The 14069-nt window shown below is 43.8% G+C and overlaps 1 protein-coding gene across 15 annotated transcripts in view; it reads left to right on the forward strand.

Annotated features, from left to right (window-relative positions):
- ST3GAL3 (ST3 beta-galactoside alpha-2,3-sialyltransferase 3) overlaps positions 1–14069 on the forward strand; it is a 194032-nt gene that overhangs the window by 125015 nt on the left and 54948 nt on the right. For all 15 annotated transcript variants that reach the window (XM_074599488.1, XM_074599481.1, XM_074599487.1 and 12 more), the window contains one exon: positions 6475–6538. In XM_074599488.1, the coding sequence (XP_074455589.1) occupies positions 6475–6538 (64 nt within the window). The remainder of the gene's footprint in view (positions 1–6474; positions 6539–14069) is intronic.

Genomic DNA, 14069 nt, shown 5'->3' on the forward strand with positions numbered 1-14069 from the left:
TGGGACAAGGACCCATATGCAGAGGAGACTGGCCTGCTTTCGGGATGTCTATCAACCTCACTCTAGTCAATGTATTCCCAAAAGCTGAAGCTGATGCCCAGTTACCCTGCAGAAGTGTTGGCTCGAGGTGTGGCAGCTGGGTCGCCAGCTGTGGAGATGGGCACTGACCGCGGCTTGCGGGGCAAACGTGAAGAACTGCAGCATGACACTGTTGCCCGACCCAAACGCAGCGGATTCAAATACTTACTGCTGGCAATAAGGGCATGTAGACTTGCCAATTTTTGAGGAAGATGGGCTGGTATGGACAACTTGAAAAATTACAGCCTCTTCTTTTGGCGACTTGGGAGTGCATGAACAGCCCAATTTGACTACTTTCAAGGCAGGCAGAAGGTAGACCCTGTGAGATAACCTGCAGTAAGTCCTGTGGAGTGGAAAGGTCTCCCGTCTTTTTTAAATGATACAAGCGAGAAGCTTATGCATTAGAAACAACAATGTTAAGTGTTGTTGACATTTACAGTGAAGGTCTCCACTCCTCCACATAAATAACAGAGAAAAAGGCCAGGATTGAGACTTAGGCAGGTTCTCACTGTGTGGTCACTGCCCGCCAAATTTCTAACTATTTACTTTTAGTTTTTCCAAATGTCTGAAAATTTCAGGGTCAACCTGAAGTCAAGATGTACTTGTGTTCAGGGAAATCAAGCAGTCCTGAGCTGCTTTTGAATCTTCTGATGTTATAAGGCAAAGCTGATAGAATATGTCATGATAACTCAGGATTCTTAGATAAATGTAGTCAACTCCTCCTCTAGATGGGAGGAAAATGTGCAGAGGCCTCTTGCTTTGTTTATATAGTCATAGTGTGTGCATAGTGGTTGATAGATGAATGGGTTAAATAATCTCCCGCTCTCCCCAATAATCTAAATTCTCTGTGACAAGAAAAAAATATAATAAACTATGACTGCAGACAACTGCGGGAGATCGCTTGCCCTGGTGGTGTGTTCATTATATAACAATGGGAGAAAGTGAGGGTGAAAACAGAGGATATTGGTGTTCATTTCCATTAATTTATCATTAAAGGATGGTAGCAGACCCATGTGAAGAACGTGTAAGGCAGAGGGCTATCTGAAGATGAAAGCCTTTGTAGAGAGCTCATTATCTAGGTGTCAAAGGCCTATATCTGTTCCTAGTTATGCCACTTATTTGCCTTGTGACCTTTAGTAAGTTTGATTCTCTCAGAGTATAAGGACATTTACTGCTTTCAGAAATGAGGAGAACAGGTGGAGGACTCGAGAGGGTGAATTCAGGAATATGCGTGTGTGTTTACATGTGCGTGTGTATGTATGACCTTACAGACTTTGACTTGAAGAAGCTGCATAAACGCCACGTATTTTTACTGTTGGAATAAGTTCACTTGTCTAATACTTCAACTAGAATCAAACAGCACCTGCATTCCTCTGTATATATAACATATGTACGTACGCTGTGTTCTTATGCGTACCATACAGATGGTTTCAGGTAGGCAGAACCACTGCATCACAAGTTGCTCTTTGTGATGTGAACTATTGGAGCTAACGCAACTAACGGGCTGCCAGTGAGCTGCTGCTGAGATGTCTTCCACTCCCAGGAGAGCTAACATTTGTAGCCCTAAGGATGATGGCACTGCCATTGCCATTTAAACATCAGCGTTTGGCTACAGACTGGAGGACAGATTTAGTATTGATAACGTCTGCCTTGAATCTCATGAGGGTGAATAAGAGGAACAGCACACAGGAAAAAATATTGCTGTTAGGTTTAATCAGACTTCAGGCTATTACCAAAACTGTGGCCACTGAATGGTTGTTGGATGATCTACATAAGACACGTTTGGTGTTTGAATGCAGTTTCCAGTGGGAAGTTTGTATTTCACAGGACGTGCAGCTAATTAGCACCTGCTGGGCTGCCTGTTTGGCAGCTGGGAAGAAGCCAATGATTAAATGCTTTCCGAAGATGAATTTGCCCTTTATCCGTACTGGTTGGGGGAGGAGAGTGACAGGGAAGTGCTTGGTTTTGCCTGTGCTGTTCTGTTCCTGCTTGCTCAGTACATCTGAAGGATTCCATGGGGAGTGCGAGGTAGTCGTGGTACAGTGCTGCCAGCTCTCCTTGCCCAGGGAAAACATGACGTAGAGCTGCTGGGTATGCGGGAGCTGCCTCCATGCCGGCAATAAATGGCAGGTAATAAGTTCTACTTGGTCTGAGCTGACCTTTCATGGAGCCCTGCAGGTCTCTGCACTGTGCTCTCCACATTTCGTGTTTCTGGGCATATGGTGCCAAGACAAGTCTGCTGGGCTGATTTGCTGGGGTTCTGCATGGAACAAAAGTAGCTGAAACTTTTCCAAACTGGAAATGGCCCTCAAAGAACGAGAGACCTGTTTGAATGGGGATCTGTCTGAGCTAATGAGTTCTGTTACACCTGAGCTGGCCGTGTGCCTGGGCCCTGGAAGCGAGAGGGGAGTGCACACATACCAGTTGTTTGTAACAGGAAGGATTTTTTTCCTTTGTAGTATTCAGAACATGTATACTCAGGTCCCTCCTGGCCCCTCCTTGGTGCTCTAGTGTACAAGGCAAAGCACACCCACCACTGTGTCTGTTTTTCTCACTCGCCAAGCAAGAGAGAAGTTGTGCCTGGGCTAGCATTGTGTCTGCATCTATGCTATGGTTTCTTCACAACCTGGGTGAACCGTCTGCCAACAAAAATAAATAAATCAAAACAAATTGTTTGCATAGCTGTTGGCCTGATAAAGCAATCTTTCTTTTAAGCGTGGTTCCATGTTAAAGCCATATGCAGCTGGTGCCTTTTAAAAAAAAATAAATCAGAAAATAAAATGTATGGATTAATGGAGAAGAGCTGACAGTTATCGGGAGCAAAATGTGCTCCCCTGAAACACTGATCTTGGATTGCTGTTCTTTGTTCTTTGCTGTGTTCAATGCAAGTTTGTCCCAATCATGAGCTCTGTCCCTCTCCCTTAAGAATATGCCTAGCCCAGAGAAACTCGCCATCCTGGGTGCCAGCTGTTCCCACTGCAGTCCCACCCCAATGGAGGGGTTTGGCAGGTGAGGTGCAGCGTACCAGGTCTGCTGCAGATCAGATTTGCTACTAAATCAGTCAGTGGTTTCCTATAAGTTGTTTAGAAGTTTAGTAACAATGTATGGGACACCAAAACTGGTTTTGTAGCCTTTCTGCCACTGTTCTATAGAGCAGTTTTTTGAATCTGCCCAGATGCTACTGCATGAAGATAGGACGTGTCCGCTATTGCTAGATCATGGGGATACCAATCATGTTGTGCATATGCTGGAGCAGTCTCAGTGGCTCGAGTCTTGAAGACTTGGCCTTTCTTTTATCCCTGCAAAACTTGCTTTCAGTTCTTGACACATCAGTGTTCATCCAGTGGCTGTGCACGAATCCTGTTACTTGAAACAGGAAGGAATTTTTCTCTGTAGCATTTGTAACATGCACTTGCACCCATTATTGCCACTCAGTGCATAGGTGTTTATGGCAGAGTATACTCATCAGCCATTCAATTTCTCACTTACCCTGGAGAAAGCATACTCCATCAATTACCTTTACCTAGTGCACCTGCTTTCCTTGTCCTTGATTTTATTTGGTCATAGTCTGAACATAAACACTGCTTTGTGTCCTGCAGGTAGCTTATCTGTGATAGTAGTCTTTGCAGTGGGGATTTCAAGTGACCCTTCTTGGCCCAGCTGTGGTTAAAGATTCTGCCGGTGGTTCTCTATCATAGTTATCTTCATTGTCTTGTGGAAGGTTGCAGATCAGCCACAGCAGCATCTGCTGATCCTGCAAACCTTGCCCCGAGAAGATACAGAAGCTCCTTCTGAAGAAGGTCTTGTCCTTCTATCCTGGTGCCAGTGTGCAAGGTGCCAAATGCAAGTGCCCACCTCAGCAGCGGTGTAGTGTCCATCTTCCAGTAGAGTTCCAGCTCAGTCAAAAAGATCTAGTGCCTTTCCCCTGCCCAGGTCATTAGCTTTTCCTGTTAGTGCTTCTGACTTCTGGTGAGGATGCTAGACTAGACAAACTGCCACCTGCATTCCTGTTACGAGGTTATGAAGTACTTTGCCTTCTATTGAGCTTCATTCAGCAGTTTTGAATGGTAACGCTGTGATTTACTGAACTTCCAAACCTCTTGGATGCCATGTGTTGTTGGACTGTGGGGGCTTCTGAAGAGATATGTCCCATTTGGTCATTCATAATCTGTACTGAATGTCCTATGTCGTTGTTTGTTTTGTTTGCATTTTCTCTCTGGATAATGGGAATGGGGAGCATCCCCATCCCAAATGCTGCCATATCCAGTCCTAAGGTAGTCGTATTTCATTCCTGAGCATTTGCTATGAAGGCATTACTAATTAGCTGTCAAGATGAGAAAAACAGAATTATTTGAGTGCATTTGTCAACTGTATTCCTTTAATGTGCTTTTTAATATAGTATAACGGATGGTCTGCAAGTAATGCAGGGTGTGAACTTGCGGGTGGTAGAGCAAACCTGGCATAAGAAAAGCTTGGTAGATGGGAGGTTGCAGCCCTTGACGTGTAATCCTTTGATCTCTTTTTTGAGAGTGTGGGAAAACAACCGCAGTAATGTATACTGTCCAGTAAAAGTCAATGTATGAGACAGGCCAAGGAGAGGACTGTGGCATGGTTCCATTAGAGGTCACAACAACCTACTGCTGTTTCAGCAGACTTAAGGAAATAGCATTCCTGTTGGAGAGGGAGCCTGCTGCCAATGCGTCAAAAGAAATTCTTCAGATGAAGGAAAATTAAACAAAACCACTATTTTGTTAGCAAAGTAAGTTGTTTTTACCCTACAAATTGCCTCCTTCCTTATTCCACTCCAAAATATGATCTTCTGAAAGTAATCACAGTTCCCAGCTTGTAATGGTTGGCAGGGGCTGTCAGTTATGCCACGTCAAAAACTTCCCCAAGTCTAAAAGTAACCGTCAGAGTTTTCTGTTTATCAGCTTTGTTTGTCTGCCTCGTGTATCTCACCAGCTTGTCACGTTCAAAGCTGCCTTGAGCTTCTGTGTTCGTCCCACACCCTTGTCCTGTACTTTCTGCAGAGGGATATACTAAATAAGAACAGAACCCTTTATCTGAAAGGGACTCCCCTAACTGTGGTGATTACAGTAAGTAGTGTCTGCGAGGAAAACTGTTTAAGTTCCCTGTAAACAATCACTTGGTGTCAGTCGTCTTAATGTTCCTGTGTAATTTTTGAACTTTTATAAAGAAATTACTTACCTATTCCTTTTGACTGTTTTTTCCTAAGAACTTTTGAACTAGTTGACCAATATATTTTAGGGAACCATATGATAGATTTTTATAATCTCCCAAGGAAAGTGGAGGGGAGTAATTGTTCACAATCTTTTCCAGTATAATTGAAGCTCAGAGAAGCCAGAATCAGGAAAGGGAAGTGATTGAAAGTCCATATGGATCCAGGAGGATTCTGAGGTCATGCAAGAGAAATCACTGAGGGTCACCAGATAGATAGAGGCTATACCTGACACATGAAATTTGAAAATAATTAAGTGGTAGTAGAGAATTTCAGGGAAATATTATGTATGTTTGCTTTGTTCTTATGCTGCTCTGAGGCATCTGCTTAAGGCCACAGTTAGAGTCGGGATTTGGAGACAGATGGACTTTTTGTCCGACCCAGTACAGCCACTCTGAAGTTATTTGTTCATTTGTAAATCAAAACTAGCCAAAGCACTGCTGCTTCTTGGCCCTGGATGGGCCATGGTAAAGAAGTTTGGACCTTTATGGAGGAGAGAGTGGAAAAATTAGGGACAAAGGACAAAATTGAGGAAGCGAATGTTCGTAGTTTGTAGAATTATTTATGTGTAATCATTGTGCTTCTACCATTTGTAGAATTTGTATTTAATTTACAATTTGTATTTAATTTGTGTGTGTGTCTACACTTGCGTAACTTATACCATCTGGTTGCTGCGGCGTTCACTGGGTATCAGTGTAGGTTGTGGTTCCATGGGCATTTCTTTAAGCAGCTGTGATGGTTTAATTGGATTCTACCATGAAGAACGTCAGACTGAGGAACTAAACCTAAACTTAAAGTAACCCAGGAAAATAAAAAGCATCAGTTTTAACCTGTTACTGTTCCTGCATCCAGTTCTCTGCTCAGCTGCATAAAACCACTGCCTTAAACTGTGCTGCGTTTGTTCACTGTCACACTCTCTGTGCCAGGCATTTGGATGGACGCTGCATCAGAATTTGGCATATAACATGTCTTTGCAGCCAGTGTGTGAAGGTCATAGTCCAGAGAAAATAGGAATATGCAAGTTAAAGTGTTTATTCCTAATGTGAACCTTATTTCAGTTCCTCCAAGTAACTGCTTCAGATGCTTTACATCACTTTGGTTTTCATTTCCATTAGAAGTGAGAACTTGCTCCTAATGTCTTGTTCCTTTCTCCACAGATAATCTGATCAAAGCCATCCTGTCAGCAACCAAAGATTACCGTCTAACTCCAGCTCTTGACAGGTAAGATGAGACCTTTTAGAATAGAAGGAGTAGAAGTGATTATTTTCCACATGTCCTAAATAAATGTTGCTAGATATTTTTGCCAGAAATTATTGCCAATAAATTTGGCTGTGCTTTGGAGGCAGATCAGGAGCTGGAAACTGAGTCCTCTTTCCAGTAAATCTGCAAACTCTGGAGACCTCTAAGGCAAACAAAAGTAGAAAAAAGCATTTACCTTTTGACTATTTCCTAATCTTTTGTTTCATATGGTGTCACAATACACCCTCTTGCCCCTTTTTCAAATAAGTTAAATAGCAGGTTTTCATTAAATACGTTATTCTTTTTCAGCCTTTCTGACGAAGCAACAGGATCACAACAAACTTAGAGTGAAAGAAGGGACTGGCTTGTTTTAACAATGTTTCACTGATACCTCCCTCTTAAAGCAGGAGTGTGTGATTGTGCTGGCCAAGCCTGTGCCAGGATGCGATATCAGTCTCCTGGGTCCTGTGGTGTTTGAATTGATGCCTTTAGAAGAAGCTCCTTTGATTCTTTAGTCCTATTGTAGAGGTTGCTTCTGAAACTCACTGGCATGTTTACGATCAGCTTCCCAATGACAGTCTTTTAGTCTTTCCTATCCTTTTCTGACATTTCTTCCCTTTGCCCTGCAGTTTCAGTTTAGTGCCAGAGTTAGTTTAGAGGTGGTTTCTTTCAGAAGCTGTCAGAGTTTTTTACTAGGATGTGATCTCTTCTCAAAGTCCTGGTACTATTCCTTTCCAAGCAGTGGTGCTGTGTTGAACCCAGGCTAACAGCACAGTTCTTGCTTTCTAAACACATTGGGTTTATTTCCTGGCCCAGCTCCTCTCCTGCCCACTTTTCCATGACAAAGTTCATAAGCTTTTCCAGCCTTTCTTCCACATCTCTCACATTGGTTATAGATCTTGCCTGCTGTAGTTAGAGTTGGGAGTTACTCTCTTTGTGAAAGTTTATTCTTAGGGGTTTTTTTGCAATCTGTGTGCTAATTTAAGTTGCTTTGAAGTTTGCCTTGCCTCACAGCAATGCCAGATAGGGTTAGCCTTCAGAGTTTGGATTAATTTGAGAAATGATGTCCAGAAGGCAAAATCATTTTACAAATGACCTTCTTAGAGATTTTGCACACAACTCAGTCTCACCCGTCTGGGGTTTATCTCAGCTCCGGTTGGAGAGTTAAGATTTTATTCTGTTGAAAAATCCACATATAGGCTCTTTCTGAAGGTTGCTCATGGGAAATTAGTGTTAATGACATAGAAGGCAGGTAGAAGATTCTTGCAGGAAAGGTTTATGTAATTGTGACTCTTGCTGCTCACCTGTTTTTTGCGGAGTGGAATGTGCTTTGGGTTTTGTTTTTTTTTTAAAAAGTAATTTCTTAGGAGGTTGTGAAACAGCCACTGTAGCATGAGCTGCTCACTTTGGTTTTGCATTCTTCCTAATGCGTTTGGTGCAGAGGTAGAAAAGACCTAACACTGAGGCCTTCATGAAATGTGTGTAAGGTCCCTGAGATGTCAAGTATGAATGAGACCTAATGAACAAGCTAGAATTTATTTCTGTAGTATTGCAGTAACAAGGTATGGTGGTGTGTATGCTTGTAAACACACAGGTATCTTGGGAGAATACTGTTTTCCTGGGAACTTCTGTGGTAAATGCAAAGCAATGGAGTTGGTTGTGTAGTACATATGCCTCACGGTCAGGTGCCTCCCGTAGCCTTTCCAAGTGAGCAGGTCTTGGAGAGAAAGGGTAAAAATTGAAGCTGGTGTGGGAGAAAGGGAGAAGAAAGGCTTGGGATAGCACATCACAAAGTGAGAGCCTAAAGCAGTAGATGGATAGAGTTGCAACAGAAGGGCTATTACAAGAGAGAGCTTGGGTACTGTAGGAGGTGTTAAGGCTACCTCAGTGCTGCTCTTGGAAACCTGCTTGGTGAGTAGGGCATGGATGAGGACTTGGGTATGCTTCCCAAAATGTTCTCCAGCTGTGATTGTCAATGAATTACAGTGCTGGCAGTAGCGTCTGTCTGCCATTTCGGATTCCAGAAAAGCTGATGGAGCAGACTGATGAGGGAAGGTTAGGTACTTTCTCATCTTGTCTCAGGCTCAAAGCGGAGCCCAACAGTTTCTCTGGCAGCTCCAGTGTGCTGGCACCAGGACCTTGAGGTTCAGCTCACTCCCTTACTGCTCACTAGTCAAGGAGAAAATCCAGACCACCCCCCTTTGCTCACCTCCTCAGAGCAACTGGAGAGGATCTGACTTAAGGGCTGAAAAAATGCCATATTGTGAAAGAGTTAGGTAAGAGGCACAGCTAAAGTCTGTGAGGTACGAGGGGCCAGACTAGGAGATGTTGTGAACCCTTCCACTTGGAGGCTCTCTGAAGTCTAGTAGGCTGATTCTAGCAGTAGGGAAAAACTCCAGGTTCACCTTCTTTTTAGGATGGAGTTGCATCAACGTTTTCTCTGTTGGCAAGGCAAATTTACGAAGCTATCTTTGCGGCTGCTGCTGCCTGCTCTCAGACTGTAGCTCCCTTGCCTCTCCTTGTGCTGCTGCTATTTGAAGAGGGCCTTTAAAGTGGGTCACTGAAACAATTCCAGTTTAAAAGTTTTTTCTCTTAACTCGGGTCATTCCAGTGACCTCATTTACAGAGCTCGCCTCCCACTGAAGAGTTACGTTGGCACAGTGCTGCAATGGCAGGACGAGAGGCAGAGAGGGCTGGGGATGGGTGGGGAGGGTGAGCGCTGCCGAGGCTATTGAAGCAAGTGTTCATGTAACCACACGCTGAAATGAATGCAGCTTTCCCAGGGGAAGGGTGGGAGAGGCAGGAGAGGTGAGGTCAGAGCAGTGCGTGAGAGCATAGGAAGGAAAGAGGGGATTAGAGTTGTATGGTGGGGGATCTACACCGAGCCTTTGGTCTTGTCCCCGCCCAAGCTTCTCCATTTCTGTCTGCCTTCACAAAGCTACCCCTTGAGATGTTACCTTCGCTCGCCTCCCACAAGCCCTGGAAGTGAACTTGTTTGTTTGATTATCCCTGTGCCAAAAGGGCATCCTGATGCACCTTTTCTAACACAATGTACCGACATGGTGCTGAAATGAGGCAAACTCGATCCTTCCGGGTACGAGTACACCTTTCATCATCCCAGAGCAGCTTTGCCAACTCACTCCAACTAATCCCGCCATTGTGAGTAGAGTTGTGTTAATAACTAGCAGCAGCTGGAGGGCATGTGAACAAATGCTATAGTTCACGCCTGTAACATAGTATAAGTGATGTCGTGCTTTCTTAGTTTTCTTCATGACTCCTTATTATGGCACCTTTGTGTTGAAATGCTTATAGTAACCTGCTTCTGCTCCAGGGCAGGAGGTAGGTAAAGCTGCCGTTGTGTTTGTGAGGGTAGTTGCAACTCATCTCTGAGCTTTTCTGGAGAAGACTGGAGATCCAGGGGATTTTAGAATTAGTGTCATCTTCCTTCAGTGCTGCCATATCTTTCTTCCCAACACGGATGTTGGTGGGCCTCGTCTTTGACACTTGAGACCTCTCTTGCCCTCTGTTGGCTTTTCCAGGCCTGGCATCCCTGGCATTTTCACGGCTTGTTTTAGTGGCTCCTCCGGTGGCCTGCCCTTCATTCTGCAAATTGATCAGGGCTTAGTTTCTTGCTCTATGGCTCTTCTGCTGGCTGCACTGTGGTGGATTTTTGGGTTAAAATTCTGCGGTGGTGACCTGCAAATTTCCTATGAAAAGACATATATATAAAAGCCTGACTGACCCTTTTGTATTGCCTCCAGGTGGTAATAAAGAAAAACTGAGAGTGAGTTTATAACCAAGAGGAGTCTTTACTAACACAGTATATAACTAACAAGTGAGGAAGGAACTTGATAGAGCAGAAGAGATGTGTGTGTCCTTCTGGCTTAGGCTGATAGCACCAGTTTAAGTAGCAGCAGCCAGATCAAACCAGAATATGCTAAGCCTCCCTAAGCATCAGTTACCCTAAAGATGTGGTTTTTTAATCATTCTGTTATATCTTTCCTCAAAGCCTTTAGTTCCAAAGTTGCGTAAAGGAAGGCTTTGTGGTTTTTCTCCCCTGACAAATCTCTAAAGTGCTTTGATAAGAGAGAAAGAGGAAGTAGCAATTGCCACAATGCATGCATATGTTTACAGTGCTATATTGTTCAAGAAAATCTGTGTGAATCCCAGTTTTGGTGTAGATGAACTCAGCCTCTGAGCATCTTATGTCAGAGGCTGTACATCTGGCTGCAGCTCCCAGCTTGGGGCTTTAGGGAAAGTCTTTCTAGTGTGAAAAGTCCGTGACCCTCCTTCATACCACCCGGGTAGCAAACGAACCTGGGCTGTGTCTGATGTGTTCAGTCCTTGAGCTCTTCTGGAAAAGAAATACAGCTTTGACATACTATGTAAACAAACAAAAAGGTGTTTGCACACCTCTTAGTGGAGAAACAATTGAGCTGTAACTGATGCTGCCTGCCCGGTGTGTTTCTTCAGCCAGAAACTTGCCTGGAGCCAGCAGTGACTTTGCAGGTTTTCCATGCTCAGGCACCATCAGTCCGTGCTAGCTGTGAAGGAGCCCAGCTACGCTGGTGCCAAGTGTCCAAACTTCTTGTTGGGATGTGAGGTCAGGTGCCTGACATCCGTGACGATTGCTTCCCTTTCACAGTGCCATCAGCGTGGTCCTGCAATCTTCTCACTGTCCCACAGGGTGACTGCTGAAGCTGGTGAGACCAAGCTAGCTCGCCTTTCTGTCTGACTCGATCAAAATGATCTGGGCTGCCCAGACTTGATGTACATGCCTGATGTGCAGAACCCAGGCAAGGTCCAAGACTCACCATGTCTTCACCATGTGCACCTGAAGAAAGCAGTCTGCACCCGAGTGTGCAACAGAACCTTCCAGCTTTGCGATGAGAGTGGGCAGAGTACTTTTGAAGGAAATTTAAGAAAAAGCTGCTAGAAGATCAAAAATTAGATCTTGGTGTCCAAAAGATGCTAATTAAAAATCTGATCTGCAGAGGAAAAAGGAGTCCACATTTAAATATGTCAAGACCACCAGGGTATGAGAGTGTTCATACATGAAGAAGGGCAAAGATGATTTAACCAATCAGTTATGATGAGTAAAGGCAGAACCATTCAGTTAAGTGTTTGTTTAATTTATTTGGGTAAAGATAGAATGATGTTGTCCCATTTTAGAGCAACAATGAAGTACTTTCTGTATTTTTATTAGTAACTGTGAGAATGTTAAATGACAATTATATGTCTTTTTAAATCAGTAAGCACTGAAGAGTATTTAAAGAATTAAATAAAGAATTCTTTTTGTTATTACTGTTTGGTTTTTAACCCTTCTTGGAATGTTGGATAGAACAGCAAATGTTGTGCCATTCCTGGAGAAGTACAGGAGATGACAGAGAGGTGGCTGTAAGTTGATTAGCTTGGTTTTGCAGGAAAAATCTTGGAAAGTTAGATCTGGAACAGAGCTAGGATGGTAGCATAATTGATGTCAGTTATCTTGGGTTTTGTGGAAATTAAATCTTGTCATGTAGATGAAGGTGTTTGGTTTTTTTACATGAGCTAGAAGCTTGATTGGTGAAGGTGACCTTCATGAGAGAGGCATTAGTTATTTGTCTCATTCTGATTCTGCATTATGTTCTGATTCTACACAACACCATTGTAGGCACATCCTTTTTAGGAATGGGATGTATCACACAGTTTTAAAAAGTTACGGTCAGGGTTGAGAACTAATCCTTTACTGACACATCTGGTGTAATCCTGTTGGCAGGTGTTGACAGTGGTTAAGGCCGATCTGGAGGAAATGTAAAATTACACTAGGAAAATTTGCTAGAGCCACAGGCTGCGGAAGTATAGAATAAGAGGAGACTGGATTAGTCTAGACCTTTTCATAGGGCCCTTTCTGAGCAATTCTTTACTGGATCCAAATCAAGAGTCAGGCATCTCAGAGGGGACAACAAATCGTGTTTACAAGATGAGGATTATATTCTGCAAACCAATGACTATAAAAAGACCATTGGAATGATATACGTAGAATTTCTGTGTAAAAGGGACCCTGCTTTGAGCAGCTTTAGCTCCGCATGCTGGCCTTCCAGAGTCAGTGCTTCCGAGATCTGGGGAGAAGCTGAAAACAGTTCAGAGAGGTGCTGCGAACGTGACTCAAGATCTAGGAGAGCTGCCATACCATGAGAGATGTGATGCACTTGCTCCAGTTTGTATGGTCAAGAGAAAATTAAGAATGGGCTTTGATCAGTCTACAAGTACTGTGTGGGAACCGGGCCATGAAGAGACTCTGCTGGAACAGCTTTGGCTGGTGGAACTGGTTCTTTTATCTCATGTGCAGCGGCTCACGCTCACCAGGCTGACCCGTGACTGATTATCCACCTAGAGGCAGATGTTTACATACAGTGGTTTGTCAGTAAGTGGATCACATGCAGATGTGGAAGGGACTGCTGACAGTAGATGGTGCTTTAATTTAGCAGAAAAGGGAAGCATGCGATTAAGTGCTTTTGAGGCTGAAACAAACACATCTGTATTCAAAATTGGTAAGAGCTAGTGTCCTAACAGTAAGTGGGAAAGGGATAGAGAGGAGCATCTATAACTTGTAGCCTTTGTATTTCTGCATGGCATTCTTCAAAAAATAAAAATAAGAAAAGTCATAGCTAGGAGATAACTGAGTAGAGAAATTACAGTATTTCACCTGGCAGTCTGTTGTTTAGGAGGTCAAACTTTCTTGTCATAATCAGCAAAAGAGCGTATTTTCATCTGAAACTTCTCCTGCCTAGAACTGAACTATATCTTCTTTTCCTCCTGCAGCACTTTTCCTTAAAGGTTTTGACAAAGCTGTTACCATCTTTGTCACTGGGTTGGGTGTATTTGGGGCTAACAGTTTCTCTTCCCTCCTTGCCACTATGTACTGCCTGAACTAGGTCTTGCCTCTGCTTTCTCCTTTTCACCAGAACATTTGTTTTCTGTGCTGTTGTCTATAAAGCTCTTTCTCTTTTGCCTGTTTTGATTATCACAAGCATCCACAATTCTTCTGTCCTTAGGGACGCAAGCTAATATCTCTGTCTTCTTGAGGAGGTTTTTTCTTTTGGAAAGGCTGGGACCTCTGGCGCAACTTATCTGGGCTGGGGAAGCCGTTCCTGAGGATTTCTTGGTGCTGCTAATTCTGTGCATATCTCCAGCTAATGGCTCTGTCAGCGGGGTAACCCTCAGTGGTTTGGCTGAGGCTTTGAAGTGCACTCCAGCCCCGCTCTGCAAAGACAGACCCCACATAAGCAGAGCTTTCCTCATACTGGCTCTTTAGTCTGATCTTTTAGTCTGATCACAGTGAGGACAGCCTAGAAAAGTCCGGTCGACTGTGCCTGGGACTAGAAAGGCCGCCTAGCCCAGAGATCTGCTCCAAACAACTGATTGCCTTGGACCCTTTCCGAAAAAGGCTCTGCAGACACGTATTCCTTCAGTGAACTACCAGAGATGGAGGCACATTGCCAGAAGAGCCAGCTGCGTTTGGGATTAGATG

The sequence above is a fragment of the Larus michahellis genome, chromosome 8 (genome assembly GCF_964199755.1).
Source record: "Larus michahellis chromosome 8, bLarMic1.1, whole genome shotgun sequence".
NCBI classification, from domain to species: Eukaryota; Metazoa; Chordata; class Aves; order Charadriiformes; family Laridae; genus Larus; species Larus michahellis.